Source organism: Thrips palmi, unplaced genomic scaffold (assembly GCF_012932325.1).
Source record: "Thrips palmi isolate BJ-2018 unplaced genomic scaffold, TpBJ-2018v1 HiC_scaffold_19, whole genome shotgun sequence".
In the NCBI taxonomy this organism is placed as follows: Eukaryota; Metazoa; Arthropoda; class Insecta; order Thysanoptera; family Thripidae; genus Thrips; species Thrips palmi.
Window position 1 is genome coordinate 8,666,865 of NW_023144628.1, and position 16,174 is coordinate 8,683,038.

At 59.9% G+C, this 16,174-nt stretch overlaps 2 protein-coding genes across 5 annotated transcripts; one reads left to right on the plus strand and one right to left on the minus strand.

Annotated features, from left to right (window-relative positions):
- The first annotated feature begins 1,050 nt into the window (after positions 1–1,050).
- Positions 1,051–13,822, plus strand: LOC117646472 (venom dipeptidyl peptidase 4). Of its 4 annotated transcripts, none has more exons than XM_034387427.1 (16): positions 1,060–1,195; positions 7,737–7,899; positions 9,139–9,346; positions 9,526–9,626; positions 9,701–9,775; positions 9,862–9,914; positions 9,989–10,194; positions 10,311–10,480; positions 11,336–11,433; positions 11,510–11,782; positions 11,864–11,980; positions 12,138–12,542; positions 12,653–12,847; positions 13,002–13,162; positions 13,338–13,549; positions 13,629–13,822. In XM_034387427.1, exons 2-16 carry the CDS (start codon positions 7,837–7,839, stop codon positions 13,722–13,724), a joined length of 2,433 nt encoding a protein of 810 aa, XP_034243318.1. In that variant the 5' UTR covers positions 1,060–1,195; positions 7,737–7,836; the 3' UTR covers positions 13,725–13,822. The 4 variants fall into 4 exon arrangements, with proteins under 4 accessions (XP_034243316.1, XP_034243318.1, XP_034243317.1 ...); XM_034387426.1 differs by lacking the exon at positions 1,060–1,195 and adding an exon at positions 4,746–4,869; XM_034387428.1 differs by lacking the exon at positions 1,060–1,195 and adding an exon at positions 4,825–4,938.
- A 49-nt stretch (positions 13,823–13,871) lies between these two features.
- LOC117646474 (DNA-directed RNA polymerase I subunit RPA12-like) lies at positions 13,872–14,759 on the minus strand. Its single transcript, XM_034387433.1, has 3 exons — positions 14,492–14,759; positions 14,058–14,286; positions 13,872–13,976 (listed from the first exon to the last, which is right to left on the minus strand). The coding sequence occupies exons 1-3, from the start codon at positions 14,610–14,612 to the stop codon at positions 13,952–13,954; spliced, it is 375 nt and encodes a 124-aa protein (XP_034243324.1). The 5' UTR covers positions 14,613–14,759; the 3' UTR covers positions 13,872–13,951.
- Between the last annotated feature and the right edge of the window lie 1,415 nt (positions 14,760–16,174).

Below are 16,174 nucleotides of genomic sequence, written 5' to 3' on the forward strand. Positions count from 1 at the left end.
CCCAAGAGAGAAGGGGGGGGGGCGGCAAAACCCGGACCGCGCGCCCCCCGGGCGGGGTGCCCCCCCGGCCCGCGGTTCCCGCCCCGGTTACCGCGGGGGGGGGCCGCCGGGGAGAACCCTTAGGACCGGCCCCCCCAACACGGGCGGGGGTACCCCCGGCCCAAGCGTCCCGCCCCGGCCACGGGGGGGGGCGCTGCAGCCCAAGGGCCGGCCGCCCCAAACAGTGGCGGGGGGCCCCCAAAATCCCCCAACCCCGGTTTTTGGGGGGGGCGCGGGAGCCCTTAAGGGCTCCCCAAACGTGTGGGGGGGCCCCCCCAAGGGATTTCCCTCTCCAAGAAAATTATTTAGGGGGAAGGGGGCGTTTAGCGAGAACCCAAAACCCCGCCCCCAAATTTTGGGCCGGGGCCTCCCCCTTTCCGGCCCACCTGGGGCCCCCGGGGGCCCCAGACCAGCAAGGGGGCGGCGAGCCCATTGGGAGCCGCGCGCCCCAACCTGTGCGGCCGGGCTGCCCCCTCACCCCTGTTCCCCGCACCGGCCGGGGGAAGGGGGGTTGGGTTAAAGGGGGCCCCCTAAAGGGCCCCCTATCCCCCCTGCCCTCTCCAAGCACCGAGTTATTTCCAGCGGGGAAGGGGGCGTCTAGCGAGAACCCATTAGGAGCCGCGCGTCCCCAACACGTGTGCGCGCCGGGCCAATCTCGGATACAAGATGTGACAGCGGACGGAAGGGCGCGGGAGAGGGGAGGGGGAAGGGGAGGGGGAGGTGCGCCTGGTCGGGCGAGGGAAGGCCCAGGCCCGGCCCAGGCCCGTGTCGCATCAAGTTCGTGACTGGACGGCCGCCGCGCCGCCGCTGTGCTGTGGGTGATGTGATGCTGATCGTCGGCGGGCTCGCGGCTCGCCACGGCCCGGCGGCGCGCGATCTTCGCTCCGTTTGTTGCTTTGCCGAGTCGCTGGGGCCCGGGGCCGCTCGCTGGGTTCAGGCAGGCCGGGGCCCAAAGCCGGCGCGCACCGCGGCCGAGGAGAAAGTGCCGGAGTCGGCGGAGCGGCCCAGTCCGCCCAGTCCCCAGCGAGCGCTGCCGCGCTGCCGCCACCAGCCGCCACCATCCGCCCAGCCGCAGTAGGCGGCCATGCTGCGGGGTGGAGGGTCGGGCTACTCTCCCGTCTCACTGGTGGACCCCGAGGACGACTATGGCACGATGGTGAGTACGACGCCGTCCTGGAGACGTCCCCCAAGCCGCCACCCGGAAGCACGTCGCCGACGTGCCGGGCGAGTGTTACGCGGCCCGAACGGCGGTCTGGTTCCGGTCGCGCCGGTCCACCAGGGTTCACCCGGCCCGCGCCCAGCTGGGTCCCGACCTTCCTCACTGCAGACTGATTCCGAGAGTCGTTTCCGTCTGTGCAACAAGTCGCGACAGCGCGAGGACTTTCTTGCCACCCCGTGGCGTGGCGGAACTGGCAGGTGGACGCACAGTGGACTATAAAAGCGGACGCTGAGTGGACTTGTGAAAGACGCATGCGAAACTACAGCACTCTATCAGCAGCCCAGGCTGGAGCCGTAACGCTCTGACCTTTTAGAACGGCCATAGGCAGGCGTTCAGCTTATTCTGCCGTCGTCGTGTGGACAAAAAAAAAAAAAAAAAAAAAAAAACCCGAAACGCGTCGAACCCTGGAAAGCAAAACGTGGCCACAGCGAACGTGTGACCCCACCAATGGATTCCTCGTTCGGAGAGCAATCCATTGGTGGGCTCACACGCTCGGTTCGAGTCCCATTTAGCGACTCTGGAGCTCAAAACGCGTCCGGGATTTTGACCGCCTCCACCGGTCTTCTGGCCCACTGTGCGTCATCATCGAGTGAGTGCCGGCTGAGTGTTGCTGAATCGGCCGGCCGGGGACTTCGCGGGTAGTCGCTGATGGCAAGGCTGGCCTAGGCTGGCGCGACGCGCACCTGCTCGCGTCACGTTTTCCTCTTCAGGCACGTGTTACAACGTGTTACAGCGTACCCCGCCGGAAACAAATGTTTTTTTTTTTCGGCGTTTTCAGTTTCAAACGCCGCCTCTTTTTTCTGCGTCTGGAATTCTGGGTTTCCAAATTAATTGTTGGGATACCCGGCGCGGTCCGCTTTAACATAACAACACGCCCACGCCACGTCACGTCACGGCGGACGTGCCTTAAATGAAGGCGTCACGCCTGGCGGCCCGGCGCTTTGCGCTGTGACGCCAAGCGGTCCCGTTTCGGCACGCGGGCCCCTCGCCACAGTGGGCCAGAAGACCGGAGCAGGCGGCCAAAACTCTAGACGTGTTTTGAGCTCCAGAGTCGCTATATGGGACTCGAACCGAACGTGTGACCCCACCAATGGATTCCTCGTTCGGAGAGCAATCCATAGGTGGGGTCGCACGTTCGCTACGAGTCTCATTTAGCGACTCTGAAGCTCAAAACGCTTCTAGAATTATGGCCGCCTTCGCCGGTCTTCTGGCCCACTGAGCGCGCCCCCGCGCCCGCCGACAACAAGAGCCAAGCAAAGCAGCCATTCGGGGCCCCATTCGCGACACTCGCGGCAGACTGATTCTGCCGCTTTGTCTCTCTCGCACTCGTGGGGCGTTCCGTGAGGGGTGCGAGAGAGACAGCGGCGAAGCGCTGCGTTCTCCAGCACGGCCTTAATGGGCGCCAGTGTCGCCCCCTGCCGGCCGCGCCGTTCGGGGGGCGAGGACCAATTCAGGCGGACACGACTGTGGACACGATCCCCCAGCCCTGCGTTCCTCAAACAAGACCACAATCGAACACATGATGGCACCAGTGGATTGCTCTGCGTTCGATTCAAGTCATGTTTGAGGACTGGCGAACTCAAAACCGCCGCTGTCCGTCTGTCTGTCTCGCTGGCCCACTGCACTGCGCGCGCCGCCAGCGAGGCGATGATCGTCTGCCCCTCGACCCGGCAGGCCCGACAGGCCCGACAGGAACAACACCGTGCCATGCAGGAATACAATTACTCGATCCGTCCCTCCCTCTCCCTCTCGCGCACACACATCGCGTGCAGCGTCCTCTCTCCTCATCTCGTTTTATCAAAGTTTGAGTCCGGCGTTATTGGCGTGGGAAGGTCAGTGGGCCGCGGGGGTCCGCGGCAACAACAACCGCCTGCGTCTTTTATAATTCACGGCGCCGGCCGGAAGGCGAGGCGGCGGGCCGTCGCCGTCGCTCTGTCTCTCTCGCACTCGCGGGTCTCCCCGGTCACACCGCGCGGCTGCGACGGAGACAGAGCGACGGCAGTTCGGAATCAGCCGACAACAGGTCTGCGGCCAGGTCTGCGGCCGGTAGCCGACTGATTCCGAGAGTCGTTTTCTTCACTGTGTCTTGGTCCCCAGTGTCGGTGCGAGAGAGACAGAGCGGCGAAAACGACTCTGCAGTGTACTGGCTGCGGTTCGGTTGCTGTCCGGCTGTTTCCACGGCGGTGGCGGTGACGGCCTGCCCGTCTGCCGCGGCCCGCGGCTTGCACAGCTGTTTGTCGCGCTGCCGCGCTGCTCGAGGTGGGCCGGCCCCGCGCCGGGCCGCCCTGGCCCTGCACTGCAGGTCGCGGCCAACGCCGAGGTGCCCGTTGGGTTGCCTACGCCGCCGGCGCCGCGCGTCGCCACACTGCACGGCCGAAACTCCAGACGCGTTTTGAGCTCCAGAGTCGCTAAATTGGACTCGAACCGAACGTGTGACCCCACAAATGGAATCCTCGTTCGGAGAGCAATCCATTGGTGGGGTCACACGTTCGGTTCGAGTCCCAGTTAGTGACTCTAGAGCTCAAAACGCGTCTAGAATTTTGGCCGCCTCCATCGGTCTCTGGTCCACTGTGCACTGCTAGCTTCCGCGGCGTGCACTTGTTACGTCACGCTGCGGCGCGCTGCCCTAAGCCCTAAGCGGTGCCGGCCGCCGGCCACGGCCCCATTGACTCGCGGGCGACGCTAACTGCTAACCCGTCGCCGCCTACACTGGGCTTCGCCCGGCTACGCCCGGCCACGCTGGGCGCTGGGCTACGCCGCCGTCGTCGGGGCGTCGGGACGCCGTCAGGACGCTGTCAGGACGCCGTCAGCTCGAACCGGACGAGGCTAATTTATTGCACCGCCGCGACGCCCAGCGGCGCGGACGTCTCCCCGGACGTCTTGCCGGACCGGCACCGGGCGGATAATCTGGAAAGCCTGGGGGCCGCTGCGGTAAACTGCTCTGCAAACTGAAGTATGCAACTCCGTATGCAACTACAGATGCATGCTCAACCAATGCATCTCTAGGTGTGCGTACTTGCAAGCATGCATCTGTAGATGCGTGCTGAGTGCACCCTCCGGTTTGCAGAGTGGAGCCGGGAAATGATTGAATGCGGAGGTTGGTGAGAGGGAAGGGGAAGGGGGAGGCGGCGGTGCGTGAGTACCGACGGCCCGCTAGCGGCTGGAATGCAAACACGCCGCCGCTGTGGCTGCAGTGGCGGAGTGGCGCTCTGTCCAGCGGTGTCCAGGTGATTGCCCGCCCCGCGGTGGGGGCTCTGAAGCAGGACAAGGTGAAGGGGCGTCGAGGCTCCCCGCGCCGCCCCGCGCCGCCCCGCCCCGCCCCGCCCCCCGCGCCACGCCGGCCGGCCGGTCCTGCCGCTGTGCCCCTGCCTGTGCGTCCTGCAGGCCCGGCCCAGGCCCGGCCAGGCCCGGCGGCGGGGCGCGGAGCACGGCGGAGCTCGGCGGAGCCCCGCGCTCGGCGCAACGCAACGCAACGCGGCGACGCCGACGCGTCCCGCCTGTCGACCAGTCTACCTCGCGCCGCCCGTTCGATCGCAGCGCGGCCAGGCAGCGACAGCGACCGCGCCGCGTAGCTCCGCGTAGTCAGAGAGTCTGCAGCAGCCCCGCGGCGAGTACGTGCACCCCATGGACTAGCTCCCCGGCCTGCAGACTGATCCCGAGAGTCTGTCTCTCTCGCACCGGTACGGACCGCCCCATGCGTGCGAGAGAGACCGACGACTCTCGGAATCGGCCTGCGCCCTGCTCTCCCTCAAGGAGGCCCGTCGCGTCTACGCCTCGGAACAGCTGTTCCGCGCGCTCTGCGCCGGCGGCGTCGCGGGGCCCGCGCCTCGCGACAGTCCCGACAATCGCGGAAGTGGTGAGAGTATCTCACGCGGCAGTGGGGTGGCGTTAGCAACAATGTTCGACAATGGAAAGTGGCGGCGGGTGGGTCCCGCGGCAGGCCGGCCGGTTCGCCGGCGTGCTGACGCAGGCGGCGGCGGTCACCGAGGCCGCCTGCCAGTGGTGTGTCTTTGAGGAATCCACGTGCGGATTAGGGATTCGTCGCGCGATCCCCAGATAATCCCAGTGTAGTGATAGCGGAGTGCCTGCACGGCTCTCGCCGCGCCGACGCCGCCGCCGTGCCAGGCGCGAATCCAGACTCGAAAAGAAGGAGGGGGTCGGACATTTTGCCTGCTTACGGATTGTATGACAAATTGCCAATCTTCTGGCGTTTGATTAGGGGTGAAGGGGGGTCATGCTCCCCGTGACCCACCCCCTGGACGCGCGCCTGCGCCGTGCCTGGCCGTGCCGTGCCATGCCGCACCGCGCGCGGGCAGCACGGGCGTGCCGGGGATCAGCGCGCAATTTGTGAATCCCAGCCGCTGCTCCGCGCCGACGCCAAGGTGCGCCCTTGCCGGCGTGTTTGTCAACAAGCAGACGACGCGGCGGGCTGCCGGCGCTCCGGGCCGCCGGGGCTGCGGATATCACGAATGATAATCCTCCGCTTTTCCGGTGGTTCGCGATAGAATTCGCAGAGTGCTCGTCGGAAATTGGTCGTTTACTTGACGCGGTGCCGTTGCGATGGCTGCTACTTGCGGTCGAGCCTCATCGACGTGCCGTCCGCCAATCTTCTCCGCGTCGTCGGCGTGGTTCCCAGGCGGCCCGCCGCGGCCCGCTGCGGCTCAGAGATTCCGGACTTCCCTCGAAATCTGCCCTCTGCATCGGCGGCCGGCTGCCTCTCCCTGTACGGTCAAGGTTGCGGTCTAGGCCAGCTCGTCAACAACAGCAGCAGCGCCGAGCGCAGCGCCTCTGGAGCGAAAGCGCGCGCCGCCGCGGCCGAGCAAGCCAAGCAAGCCGCCAGTGTTGCCGGTTGGGAGGTTCCCCCCGCGGTCCCCGCGGCCCCCGCACGCACCGCGCCATCAGTGTTCAATGTGTTTGCGCGCGTATACTTAACACGGCGCGGTGGCGCACAGTTGGCCAGAAGACCAGCGGAGGCGGCCAAAGCTCTAGAAGCGTTTTGAGCTTAGAGTCTCTAAAAAGGACTCGAACCGAGCGTGTGACCCCACCAATGGATTCCTCGTTCGGAGAGCAATCCATTGGTGGGGTCACACGTTCGGCGCGAGTCCCATTTAGCGACTGTGGAGCTCAAAACGCGTCCGGGGCTTTGAGCGCCTCCACCGGTCTTCTGGCCCACTGTGGGACGCTGCACTGCACCTCGAACACGAGGGCGGCGGCGGCGGCGGCGGCGCCCCCATAAAGACCCGGCCGGAACCACGCCGCGCTTACACCGCGTTCTGTAAACGGATCGGGGAGGGCGTTGGCAGTGTCACGTGGTGCCGGCGGGGCAGGGCAGGGCTGGCTTGGTGCACAACAAACTGCTTTCTCTCTCTGCTCGGCGCTAAGGCCGCCTGCTGGGCCACGCCACGCCACTGCTTTCACTGTTCACACTCACTCTCACACACGCACACGCCATAGCGCACGCGCAATGTAACGGCACGCGTCTCGCACGCGCCTCCCCGTCATCGCGATGCATTGGCCACCCTGCGCGGCCCCACCGTAAAAGCCGAAAGCCCAGTCGGAATCCCCGCCGCCGAGCCAAAGCCGTTAACGACGCGCTTGTCCGACTGTCGCGGCTTGTCCGCCGAAAGGCCCGAGAGGCGAAGCCGGCAGAGCCACTCGACGCTATCTAACGGTGTCGTGATCAAGGTCCTCGAGGCGTGCACAGCGCAAAGCTCCCTGCAACATGTTGCTGCACATGACCGGCATGACGCAGTGGCGACTCACTCTGCCGAAAACGAGCGCTAAGTGCCGACGAAGTGCCAACGCGCCGCCAGCCGCCACGCCGACGCGGAGGGCCGAGGAAAAGTGCCGCTTTGGCAGCGCGGCTAACGACGGCCGGGCCGGGCCGGGGCACAGCACTGTAATGGACCGAAAGGACAATCAATCGCCAATCAGCGTAAAGCCGCGGCCCGTGCGTGCCGACGGCCGTGCCGTTCACGGTGTGCTGGGCGGTGCTGGGGCACTGGGGCGCCTTAATGTCGCCAGCCGCCACGCCCCGCCCCGCCGCGCCTACACATTTCTCTCCAGCGCCGCCTCCGCCGCTGAGGCTGGCGCCCGTCGCGCCGGAAGGTAGGCCGCCCGCCGCGCGGGGAAGCGTTGAACCCGCCGAACCATCCCGGTTGCCTACCTCGCAGGCTGTAACGCCTGTCGTGGCGAGAGAGGCAGCCCGCCGCACACGCCTGCGTCGTACCGTTCTGGTTGCCCACCTCGCAGGCGGCCGGCCTGGAGGCAGCTCGTTCCACAGGGCCGTGGCGAACCGGTACGCATGTTCTTGGGTGTGGTTGCCTACGCGCGGCGGCCACCCCACCCTGCCCCCACCGCCACTCCGCCCCCAACCCCCACCCCGCCCCCGACTCTGGCCGCGGGGCTGCTTGCTGCGATGCTGCGCGTGCTCTCCGAGGCGCTCTCCGCCAATGACCGCTGTCCGTCGCGGTTGCAGGTGTGCGGCGCGCGTCGGGACATGTTGAGGCGGTGCTTGGCCTCCCCAGCCTCCCCTCGCCGGACCTGCCGGACTTGGTGACCACCAACAGCGAGACAGAATGTCGGGCGGCGCGCGCAACGGCGCCTCCAGCCACAGCCTCGAGATGGCCAACAGCAACCAGGTGAGCGACAGAACGGCCTCCGCCCTTGCCTTGCTGGCCGCGCCGCGCTCGGGGAAAATTGCCTCCTTTACGGTGTCGTAAAGCACCTTGTCGCTCCTCGCCGCGAACCGCGCCGTCGCCATCCTGGTGCAGGGCGTGCTCGGCGTGCTCGGCGTGCTGGGCGCTGGGACTGGAGGCCTGCTGCATCCGGCGGCGCCGCCTCCGGGCCGCCGGCCTCGTGGACGCCTCGCCGCCCGGCATGTTCCTCCTGAAAGCAAACAAGACCGTGCTGTTCATGTCCATCCGAGTCTCCACCACAAGTCTCCGACTGTCCGCGTCCGGTTGTCGTTACGAGAGACCGTCTCGATTTTGGACCGACCGCGTGACAGGGGCCGAGACCAAGTTTTTATTGGTCTGTCGGTTTATCTTGCTGATTGACAAGGCGCTCATCCAGTGTCGCCATTTCCTCGGTGGCCAACCCGTGACTGCTGCTCCGATAGGCCGGCCAGGCCCATGGCTATGGTCCGCTAGCACACCGCCGCCCCGGCCGCGCGGGCGACTGAACCAAACCAAACCGCGGGCCTCGCTGTGATGCTCTCATGCACCTTGCGGGCGGTTTGCCGGTTGCCCGCCCCGCCCCGTAGGCCGCAATCTGGTTCCTCGAACCTGGCGACCGCGGGACGGGCCGGGCCGGCCGCAGATCCACGCAGACAGACGCAGGGTGCCGCGCTTATGCAAACACAGGTGTAGCCGGCCTTGCGGGCAGCAGACTCATTCCCAGCACTGTTTCGACTCTCTGTCTCTCTCGCACCCCTGCGGTGTGCCCCGCGAGTGCGAGAGAGACAGAGCGACGGAGCCCCTGTTCGGCATCAGCCTGGCCGGCACGCCACTGGAGTGCTGCCGATTGCCGGTTCGTTATTCGCAGCACCTCGGAGGTGGCGACCTGGAGGGGCCGTTACACTCGCCTTATCAGCGGACTCATTCCGAACAGTCTCTTGGTCGCTCTGTCTCTGTCGCACCCGCAGGGCGGCCTGTGCGGGTGCGAGAGAGACAGAGCGACAGGTGCAACAGGTCGGCAGCGCCGTGCCCGCTATCAGCGCGGTGAAAGGCGCTTAGATAAGCACACTGCAGGACGCCTCCACCGCGCCGCCGAGGAACGCGATTCTCCGATATCCAATCTGCCCATTCCTTGGACTGCAGGAAAACACTGGCATTGTTTTTCTTCGGCTCACCTCGACGCTTGCTCTCCACCCGTTGCAGGAGCTGGTGACGCGAGCGAACAAGGCGCGGCGATGGAAGATCCTGGGGCTGCTGATCGCCGCCGGGATCACGGCGGCCGTGCTGACCACGGTCCTGGTGCTCGTGCTGCGCAAGGCCCCCGACGACGCGCGCGGCGAGGCGCTCACCATGGACGACTTCTTGTCGAGGAGGTTCACGCCGCGCCAGTTCAACGCCAGCTGGATCTCAGGTAACTGCCACCGCCAGACGCCCGCAGGCCGCTGCAGGCAAATAGCGCCAAATTTATCTCGTGTGGGCTCGGCTAAACACGACGACGTCTGATTGGAACCTTGGATCGCACCTTTTGGGGGACAGCTCCGGCGCACAGTTTTCAGAAACCAAGTTTTCACTCTCATGTCCCCCTTCCAGATAGCGAACTTTTCTACGACGACGGCACGTCGTCACTAAACCCAGTCATCTACGATGTGAACTCCAAGCAGCGAAGGCAGGCCCTGGGCCCGAGTGTCCATGTGAGTTCCAGCAGAGCGAGGCGGCGAAGGATTTTCTGAAACCGCCAGCCAGACTAACGTCCATTCTTTTCCAGTTAGATTTGCAGGCATTCCAGACTGAACTATCGGCTGATAGCAAGTACTCTTTAGAATCCTACTCCTATCGATCTGTAAGTACTGTCTGCGAAGCGTGCGCGTACTCGTTCCCGCCCCTTGGTCGTACTTTTTCTAATGGCAGCGCAATTTCTTTCGGCAGCTCTACAGGCATTCCTACATCGCTCTGTACAACCTCATTGACGTAGAAACTGGGTAGGTTTCGATGACACTCACTCCCAAATAGAATCGAAAATAGAATGTGTTTTACGAGAATGTGCGCGTTTCAGGGTGAAGACCCCCCTCACCATCCCGGACCGCCCCGGCCCGGTGTACGCGCAGGTGGTGGTGTGGGCCCCGGTGGGCAGCGCGCTCACCTTCGTCGTGGGGAACGACATCTACTACCGGTCCGAGGCCACGGCCGCCTCCGTCAGGATCACCGCCACGGGCGTGCAGGACACCATCTACAACGGCGTGCCGGACTGGGTGTACGAAGGTCAGTACCGCCTTCCTCACAGTGGAGGCCCTGCCTGCGCTGCCTCCTTGAAAGCATTGCGTTGGGGTCCCTGCATGCCTGCTTGGCGTTAAACGTTCCCGTGCTTCTTGCTGCAGAGGAGGTGCTGTCCGGCAACAAGGCCCTCTGGTTCGCGCCCGACGGCTCGCGCCTGGCCTACGTCACGTACAACGACACGGCGGTGCCTTTCATGACGCTGCCGTACTACGGCCGCCCCGGCGAGCTGCTGTTCCAGTACACCAGGGCGTACAACATCCGCTACCCCAAGGTGAGGTCGCCGCACTGTGAGGCTGCGCAGCGCAGCGCACAGTGGGCCACGGGGAGGTCAAAACACGTCTAGGGTGTTGGCCTCACGGAAAAAAAGAAATTCGCTGATTCAGCGAGAAAATCGCTGACTCAGCGAATTTCGGCCTTCTAGATTTGAGACAAGGGGCAAATTCGCTGAAACAGCGAACTTTTGTTCGCCAATTAAATATTCGCTGGAATAGCAAACAAATATTGCTGGGATTGCGATTCATGAACGCTGGGGCAGACATGGGATATTGGCTAGGAAATGTGTTAGCGACTTTGGTTTCGCTGAAATAGCGAACAATCTTTGCCCCTAATCTAGCAAAACGCGTATCGCTGGCTGATCCAGCGTCAACATACTTGCTGTTTGACGTTGGTCCAGCCCAACGGATATGCACCGTATGATACCTGGTGACGCTCAGCTTCGCATATATCCAACCTCGGTTGGATTTGAACCCGTGATCTTTTCAATACCAGACGCACGCTTTACCTCCAGGCTACCATGGCATTCTCCTCGCATCAGCCAGAGGTTCGCACTTGTGTCCTGCGCCCACTTTCGGCATGCTGTTTGTTCGTTTAGCAAATAAATTCGCTCATTGGTAGGCAAAATGTGATTGCCACATCAGCCAACTGGGGTTCGCTAAACTAGCGTTATTTATCCTCGTGTCAGCGTTTATTTTCACCACTTCAGCAAACTTGAGTCTAGCAAACGCAGTTTCGCTGAAGTAGCGAAATATTTTTTTTCCGTGCTCTACCGGTCTTCTGGCCCACTGTGCAGCGGCCAGAAAATGTTGCCAACATGTTGATTGAGTGAACGGTGGCTTCCTTGTCGCAGCCCGGCAAGCCCAACCCGGAGGTGACCCTCACCGTGGTGGACCCCGCCAACCCCAGCGCCAAGGTGGGGGTGCCTCCGCCGATGCTGCTCAACCATGGGTAAGGCACTAGCAGAACTGACGCGTATGCTGCCGGGTGGCGTCCATGCAGTACCGTAACTCGGAGGTTTGCCCAGGTCCGACTCGCTTATCCTGGCCGTGACGCAGTGGGTGCCGGACACGCCGAACCCCCGCCTGCTGACCGTGTGGATGAACCGCGTGCAGAACCACGCCGTGGTGGAGCTGGTGGACGTGCACGCCTCCCCCGTGGTGCGCGTCGTGGTGGCCGAGCTGTCCGAGCCGGACGGCTGGGTGGACCTGTTCGAGAACGGCGTCACGGCGGAGGGCGCCGGCGGCCAGGGCAGCGTGCTGCTGCCGCTGTCGCACGCCGTCGACGACGACAGCTTCCGGTAAGGAAAGGGAGAACCGCACAGTGGGCCAGAAGACCGGTGGAGGTGGCCAAAACTCAGGTCGCGTTTCGTGCTCCACAGCCACATCGCGCGGTTCGACCCCAACGAGGACCGCACCAAGTACACGCGGACGGACCTGACGACCGGGGCCTTCGTCGTGACCAGCATCCTGGCCTGGGACAGCGACAACGGCTACGTGTGCGTATTGCAGTGAATGGAACGCCAGGGTCACGGCCTGCAGGGCCTCGGTCTTGGCAAGGAGGCGCGCGTGCCGGTGCGTCGACGCGTGCCCTCGCAAGCGGCTCGGGGGCGTTCCCCATTGGCGTGGTCCTTGACCTTGGCCGTGCATCCGCAGGTACTTCGTGTCCACGAAGGAGGGCGACCCCGGCCAGTCCCTGGTGCAGCGCGTGCGCGACGACCCCAAGGGCGCGCCGCACGTCCCCGAGTGCCTGTCGTGCAACCTGACCAACTGCATGTATGCCACGGCGAGCCTCAGCAAGAAGAACGGCTACGTCGCGCTGACCTGCGCCGGGCCCGACGTCCCCTACACCGCCATCCTCAGCACCAAGGGCTCGCCGTCGAGGGTCATGGACTGGGAGCAGAACGATGCGGTGCGCCACGGCCTGGTCGGCAAGAGACTGCCCACCAAGAAGCGCTTGACGGCCGACCTGCCGCAGGGCTTCAAGGCGGAGGTCATGCTGTGGCTGCCGCCCGACGCCGACCTCAGCGGCAGCACCAAGTACCCCATGCTGGTGGACGTGTAAGTCGCGCTATTTCTTCTGCCCGGCTCTACTGGTACTCTGGCCCGCTGTGCGTCTTACAGCCCGCGTACAGTGCAGTGCCGTGAGTGACGGTGCTTGTGGTCCACAGGTACGGCGGCCCCAACTCGTTCCGGGTGTCGGAGCGCTTCGCCATGGACTGGGGCACCTTCCTCAGCGCCAACAAGAGCGTCATCTACGCGGCCATCGACGGCCGGGGCTCGGCCAACAAGGGCGACAAGACCGTCTTCTCCATCAACCGGAGGTTCGGCACCTACGAGGTGGAGGACCAGATCAACGTGACGAGGTACTGGGAAGGACCAGACACCTCTCAACTCCAGTGACGAATGGCTCTGGAATCGACATTAGAATGACGTCACTGTCGTTGATCCGCGATTGATGCGGTGTCGATTTGCAAAGTCGTTTGCCACCTGTTTTGACAACCATGCTGCGTGTTACAGGCACCTGCAGAACACACTGCCATATGTGGATGCCTCGCGCACAGCCATTTGGGGGTGGAGCTACGGCGGCTACGCTTCCGCCATGGCTCTGGCCGAAGACACCAGCAACGTGTTCAAGTGCGGCATGTCGGTGGCTCCCGTCACTGACTGGATTTACTACGGTATGCAGGCCAGCAGACTGATTCCGAGAGTAGTTTCCGTCGCTCTGTCTCCCTCGCACCCATGGAGCGCTCCTTACAGACAGGGCGACGAAAACGACTCTCAGAATCAGTCAGCATTTTCTTGAGTGTTTAATGTCAGAGTTTCAAGTGTTTACAACCCCTATTTGTTCTCCAGACTCGATATACACCGAAAGATACATGGGTTTACCGACAGAAGGGGATAACCGTGCCGGATACAGAAGGGCCCAACTGACCAATAAAGTTGAAAACTTAAGGCATAAACTGTTTTTGCTCATCCATGGCACGCTGGATGATAATGTACATTACCAGCAGTCGATGATCTTGTCCAGGGCTCTGGAGGAAAATGATATTCTCTTCAGACAGCAGGTAAGACTTCTTTCATAGAAGTGATAATTATAATGTACTTGCAGAGCTCTTTTTTAAAACTGTTTCTTCTTTCTTTCAGACCTACCCAGATGAGGAACATGGTATTGTGCAACTGCAAAAACACCTCTATCATACACTGGAGAACTTTTTAGGGGAGTGCTTTGCGGAATTCTAGTCAGTGTGAATGAATGATTCTGTGTAAAAGTGTACCTGAGTGTACATATGTGATAAAAGTATAGATGTACAAACAATGAATAAATGTGAAGAGATGTTTTAAGTAATTTCATTTCCCCTCCAGGATGAACAAATAATCTTTCAAGACTAGTGGTTGTAAAATATAATTCACAATGATTTAAAAAAAGGAAAAAAGACATTATTAAATACAAAATAGGATAAACATTTTCATGAATTTTCAGTCTCTTTGTACCTGAAAAAGAGAAAAGAAATTATAAAAACAAACACTAATAACATGCATTGTAGCAGAAACAATAATGCTTCAGATACATACTTGCACTTTGTGCATGTATAGAAGACAGTTTGTCCTTCATCTGCTGAACGCAATTGCAATGTGGCATAGGACATAGTTTCATTTTTGCAAGCTGGGCATCGTCTCTCCACAACCGGGCCTTCAGGTTCCTCACTTGAAAATGACTTTTTCTTCTTCTTCTTCGAGTAAGAATCTGCTGTTGGTCTCGTGTTAAATTGGATAGTATAAGTAGATTCCATTTTTCCAAATACTGCAAAGGAAAAGAACGTAAGCGCTATAAATCAAAACAATCACATAAAATTCTACAAGGACAAGACGCTCCTTTGTTCTTAAGAAGAAACAACGAAAATTATAATTAAAGTTCTACAGTAATTTGAAGAATAGACCACAAACCACCCTCCAAACTAGAAACTCATGACTACGGAAAGCAAGCATGAATTTAAAGGTTATCTTACCTTCAGGGCTGAATACATGTTTACAAGTGTAACACGTCACACCACCAATTCCTTGAAGTAAGGGTAACACTGAACCACAATCGGGGCAGAATCCCTCATGACTTTTAAAGATAGACGACATTATTGCCTTTAGAAATTACACGAAAAAATAACAGTCAACACTCAACACTCCTTGAACAACATGATGGCGGTCCGGTCGGGCACCCGGGCGACATAGGAGTAGCTTCGGGAAAAGCCGAAGGGCCGAGAGCCAGCGGACGGGCGGCACCTTGGCGACAGCCGGGGGGATGTTAGACATGAGGAAGGCGACACGGCAAGCTCATGGTAGAGGGCAGCACCGGGATACGCGCCACGATTTAGCCAGGGGAGCCCCTAGGAGTCTGCCAATTTCGCCCATAACTTCTTTGTCATGCAAGATAGACCCGTAGTGTAAGCGAGCCGATTGTAGGCAACGCTGCTAGCTTCCCAATAAGCTAGTTTTCATACATGTGCGATAATTGCAGTGAGAGCTATAAGTCAAAAACAGCATCCGTGCCGGCTGCCGCCTGGCTGCTAGTGGCGTATATCCCAGTGGCGCCCCTAGCGGCGAACGTCTGCAGTCGCCTTCCCTATTGGTTAAATGTTAAAAAGGTTTTTGCAAGAAATTATGTATGGAGGGTCTCAAGTCGGAATTTACATGAATATCGACCCGCGTAATGGAACGGGGGCGTGAGCGGGAACCGGAACGACGACTACGTACACCGATGTGCAGGTTAGTAATCGTTGATGTTGACAGTTTCTTCCTTGAGAATACGGTTTATTTCGGGAATCGCATATTGTTTCGGTATTCGGGTTGCTTCAATACGTCAGAGATAAATACTAGCTAGTATTTATCTCTGAATACGTTGACCGCGAATAAGTCTATATGCGGAATTCTAGGACTTTTGCCTTTGAAGGTCCGATTTCCTAGGTGGTGATTGTCATTGCTAGTGATTTAATTCAACTTCGCATCCTCGCTCGTTTTCCCCCTGGGACTCGATCATCAAACAGTTCAAAGCTACAGTTTTACAAATTCAAATTTTAAACCTATATAATTTGCTGGTTTAGATAGTGCTATTGATTGTCGCTCCTCTTCATTCTCAGTTCTGTTAGAAGTGTATATTTCCAAATTTGTTCAATACATGTGGATTTTCTAATAAAATGTTTGTTGTTTTCTTGTTTTCCCCAGTCTGCTGCTCCTGCACAGTTTAAATTGTACTGAGGCCTGGTTGATGCAGTGACGCAGTTATTCAAATCCAATGCTGATTTTTGTTGGGTGCTTGTGCCAGCATTGGCGTTTGAGTAAGTTTTGTGAATGATATGAATTTCTGCTTTACTTATCTTTTAAGTTGCTTTTGTCTGTTCTGTTCATTACCTTTTTTTTTCAGGTCCTGAGTTTTGTTGTAAAAATAAAAATGCAGCTTTTGCTGGAGTAATCGCTTTGAGTTTTGAAACATAATGTGTCTGGTGTCTGTGATATTAGAATTGCCAGTTGTCTTTCTTGCACTTTTTTTAAACTATTCAGTACTTATGGAGTATTGGAAGTATTGTTCATTTTTAAAGCTTGTTTAACTGTTGATTAGTTGCAATGATGCCTACCTAAAGTACTGCTGTTCACTTCAAAACTAAAAGGGTGTTTTTGTCAGAAATAACTTATGCAGTAGA

Excerpts from the sequence above, each read along its gene's own strand:
- LOC117646474 (XM_034387433.1), bottom strand. The coding sequence starts at position 14,612 with ATGTCGTCTATCTTTAAAAGTCATGAGGGATTCTGCCCCGATTGTGGT. Across the intron at positions 14,287-14,491 it reads ACATGTATTCAGCCCTGAAG|TATTTGGAAAAATGGAATCT; the intron begins GTAAGATAACCT and ends TTTCCTTTGCAG. Across the intron at positions 13,977-14,057 it reads TATACATGCACAAAGTGCAA|GTACAAAGAGACTGAAAATT; the intron begins GTATGTATCTGA and ends TCTCTTTTTCAG.
- LOC117646472 (XM_034387425.1), top strand. The coding sequence starts at position 1,124 with ATGCTGCGGGGTGGAGGGTCGGGCTACTCTCCCGTCTCACTGGTGGAC. Across the intron at positions 10,481-11,335 it reads ACAACATCCGCTACCCCAAG|CCCGGCAAGCCCAACCCGGA; the intron begins GTGAGGTCGCCG and ends TCCTTGTCGCAG. Across the intron at positions 11,434-11,509 it reads CCGATGCTGCTCAACCATGG|GTCCGACTCGCTTATCCTGG; the intron begins GTAAGGCACTAG and ends AGGTTTGCCCAG.